This window comes from Elgaria multicarinata, chromosome 11 (genome assembly GCF_023053635.1).
Source record: "Elgaria multicarinata webbii isolate HBS135686 ecotype San Diego chromosome 11, rElgMul1.1.pri, whole genome shotgun sequence".
Taxonomy (NCBI): Eukaryota; Metazoa; Chordata; class Lepidosauria; order Squamata; family Anguidae; genus Elgaria; species Elgaria multicarinata.
Window position 1 is genome coordinate 20,095,979 of NC_086181.1, and position 4,191 is coordinate 20,100,169.

At 38.7% G+C, this 4,191-nt stretch overlaps 1 protein-coding gene across 1 annotated transcript; it reads left to right on the top strand.

Annotated features, from left to right (window-relative positions):
• The first annotated feature begins 849 nt into the window (after nucleotides 1–849).
• LOC134406723 (olfactory receptor 10A7-like) lies at nucleotides 850–1,830 on the top strand. The gene has a single exon (XM_063138254.1). It carries the CDS (start codon nucleotides 850–852, stop codon nucleotides 1,828–1,830), a length of 981 nt encoding a protein of 326 aa, XP_062994324.1.
• The last annotated feature ends 2,361 nt before the right edge of the window (nucleotides 1,831–4,191 follow it).

The window sequence follows — 4,191 nt, forward strand, 5'->3', positions numbered from 1 at the left end:
TGACACCTGCTGAAATTCCCTTTTCTATACAACTGTTAAAGATACAGGAGCCCTGTCCTCCTTTTCAAATGGTCACCCAAATTCAGAAGACACCTTAAACCACAGTGAATAATGATTTTTGCTTTATTTACCATGGTTAAAGCTGTGGTTTAATGTGTCTTCTGAACACAGCCCAGCTTTCTGACTTAACCACCATGGTTAAAGCCATGGGAAGGTGTCTTCTGAACAGGGCCAGTGTCTGCTTTTAATTGAAGGCTGCCAGAGAGATTACTGTAAAATGAAACAGAGAATGCTCACACACACTCCTCAGCCACCTCCTAAGGAAGGGAAGCACAAGAACCCTGAATCTAACCCATCAATGTCTTCCTCCTTTGATATTTTTCCCCCCAAAAGCCATTTCCTGACTATAAAATTGAAAGAGAATAGTTGAAAAAAAATGTGGAATAATTTTTTGGCACACCATTGGTTCATACAGATTTGGCATAGATACGTGCATGCCTTTGAGGGAGTGTAGTTTTTCTGGTTTTTGATGTGGATTCAAAAGACAAAGCCTGTCAATATGCAATTATAAGTGATTTTCAGCAATTCAACTGTCTAGTAACTTAATTTTAACTTTGCTGTTTTAAATTTGTATTTTAAATCTATATTAATTCTTGCATCGCTGCTTGATTTTATCCTGGTTGTGTTTTTATATTGCATTTTATATTATGCTTTTATACTGGTTGTTTTATATTTTGAATTGTTTTGTAGTTTGATTTTTTTGTAAACTGCCCAGAGAGCTTTGGCTATTGGGGGTGGGGTTATAAAAATGCAATGAATAAATAAATAAAGTGTTCATATTTTCTCCAGATGCAGGCGTTTGCAAACACAGAGAGGCAAAATCAAACAACTGTTTCTGAATTCATACTCTTGGGATTTGGAGAGCTCCCCAACCTACACATTCTTCTCTTCTTGTTCTTCCTAATAATCTACTTGACAACCATAACTGGGAACCTCCTGATTGTGTTTTTGGTTATGACTATTCAAAATCTTCATACTCCCATGTACTTCTTCCTGGGGAACCTTTCCTTTTTGGAATCCTGCTACAGCTCAACTATCTTGCCTAGAATGTTGACTGGACTACTGACCCGTGAAAACACTATATCTATAAAAAACTGTTTCTTACCATTTTTTATCTTTTCTTGCTTGGGAGGTTCTGAATGCTACCTCTTGTCTGTGATGTCTTATGACAGATACTTAGCAGTATGTAAGCCATTACATTATGCCACAATCATGAATAGTAGGTTGTGCCTACAGTTATCAGCTGTATCTTGGGTAAGTGGAGTATTAGTTGGCACAAGCATCACTGTCAGTGTATCACAGCTGTCTTTCTGTGGCCCCAATGTAATTGATCATTACCTCTGTGATTTATCTCCAGTCATAAAAGAAATCTCCTGCAGTGACACTTTCATTGTAGAAATGTCTGCATTCATATTTGCCTGTGTATTCACCCTCCCTCCCTTTATACTCACAGTGATATCCTACATCTTCATCATTGTTACAGTCTTCAGAATCCCATCTGCCATTGGGAGGCAAAAGGCTTTCTCTACCTGTTCATCTCACCTCACGGTGGTTGCCCTGTTTTATGGAACACTGATGCTTGTCTATATGCTTCCCCGGTCCACAAATCTTAGATATGTGAAGAAAATATTTTCCCTGTTTTATACGGTCCTCACACCCATGGTCAATCCTCTGATATACAGCTTGAGAAACAAAGAGGTGAAGGATGCTCTGCAAAAAGTTATCAGTAAGCTCATAATCTATACAATATTTCAGAAATCCAGTTTTTAAAAGTTATAATGGAATGGGGAGTATCAGTTATGAAGCATTAAGTTGTATCACTGGGAGAGCCAGTGTGGTGTAGTAGCTAAGGTGTTGGACTGGGAGTCCGGAGATCCGAGTTCTAGTCCCCTCTTGGCCATGGAAACCCACTGGGTGACTTTGGGCCAGTCACATACTCTCAGCCCAACCTACCTCACAGGGTTGTTGTTGTGAGGATAACATGGAGAGGAGGAGGATTATGTACACTGCCTTGGATTCCTTGGAGGAAAAAAGGTGGGATATAAATGTAATTAATAATAATAATATTAATAATAATAATATCATCTGTTGGATATTAGCTCATTTGCTTTTTTATGGCTTTTTACAATATACACATTTTCATTCTATGTTGTTTCCCCTATTGACAACCATGTATTAAAATAATAACCCAAATGAAAATACCCTTTGCTTCTCTTTTTTATATGTTTTTATGTGGGAACTAGATTGGTTATGAAATAATAGCCTAAGTGCTGATATTTCACTCACTTTTCAGTTTCACACAAACAGTTTTGTACACAGAGAGATGCCATTTCCAACCCCAGATCACAGGTGGCTTTATACATCAAAAACTGGCATCATGAATTGTGTCTTGAAGCATTTGTTAGTCCATGTGGTTGCCAAAAATTGGTCCTATATGGTTGAGGGTGGGTCTTTTGCTAGCTGGGATTAGTATTGCTTCATTCTGTACTATACAGCCTCAGATCAGCAGTTCAGCCAACCTGGATGTGAAGATTCTCATAGCAGTTTTAGTGCCTATTTCCATTCTACATCTCTGGAGAGAAGATTGATCAATAAATGCTTGAGGAAGCACATCTGGATCCCTTCAGATTCTTGCCACCCTGCCAGTTTGAATTGTATTCCAGGCATAGGACAGGGAGTGAATTTGTGATACTGGCCTACAGAACAATAGTGGTCAATGTAATGCATTTTTTCTTGTCAGATCTTCATGTAGCCTTTGATAACATAGAAAGGGAGAAGTTGGTGATGTGGCTGATGAACCTTGCTGGGGTTCCCTTGATATTTTTCACTGATTCCTTGCAGGAAAGTGCTAGAGCATACAGATGGGTTTATTTTCTCCTGCAAAAGAAGTGCCCTCTTTAGGCCAATTAAAGCAGCAACAGTTTTGTTCAGATCCCAGTTCAGATTAACCCAAACCACACACAAGGGGCTCATCTACGCCAAGCAGGATATTGCACTATGAAAGCAGCATCTAAAAGGCAGGAGCCACACTACTACTTTAGAGTGGTACTGAAGTGCACTCACAACTGTTGGGGCCCATGACACATCTACACCAAAGAAGATATAATACTATGAATGTGGTATGAAAGCAGTATATGGTATGTGGCATGGGTCCCAACAGCTGTTAGTGCACTTCAATACTTTTAAGGAGGAAAAGAGTATCTCCATACTGCCATTTTATTGGTAGTGTTAGCAACCCACTATCTGCAGTCACCCCTAGCAAATTCCTATAATCCTACAGTTACCCTTCCTAGAACACATAACTTTATGGGGAGTCCACACAATGCTGTCTTTTATTTGTTTCCCATTTAACTGGAAGAGGAAAGGAAAGGAAAGGAAAGGAAACTGCTAAAGAGGAAATGACAGAATAGATTGAAACACCTACTAGCAGAATTGTCCATAGATGAATTTCTACCTTTCTAAATAACATAAATAACCATTCAATGGAGACACTGAATTCATTTTGGGTTGACACAGGCCGTGTCATTCATTTCTATACAACTATTAAAGATACAGGAGCCCTGTCCTCCTTTCCAGAGGGTAACCCTAGTTAATCAGCATGTTGTGCACACAGATTTTCTTTGCACTTTGCAGTTTAAGATGTATTTCAGTTGGAACAACCAGGGACAAGGTGTTGAGCTCTAATATTTCATGGGTTTTATGGGTTTTTATTAAAAACTGGGGAGGGGTCTTTGGTTGGGTATACACTTTGCATGCAAAATGTCCCTTGTTTAGTCCCTGGAATCTCCAGGACAATGGGGCAATGTCTGCAAGAGACCCTGGAAATGGAAAACCATTGCTGGTGAGGAAGACAATAGGGAATAGGATGGAAAGAGGAAATTAAAATAAATATGTTTGCAGATGATACTGTATTAACAATTAAGAATCCATTAAAGAGAATGGATAGAATAAAACATCATCTGGGGGAGTTCGAGGAAGTGACGGGATTAAAAATAAATTGGACAAAGTCAGAGATGATGTTGTTTAATTATAGTAAAAAAGAGGAGAGAGAATGGGAGATTAAAGAGAAGAATCTGAAAGTTAAAGAAATAATAAAATACCTAGGAATTAAGCTTACTAGGAATTTAGAGG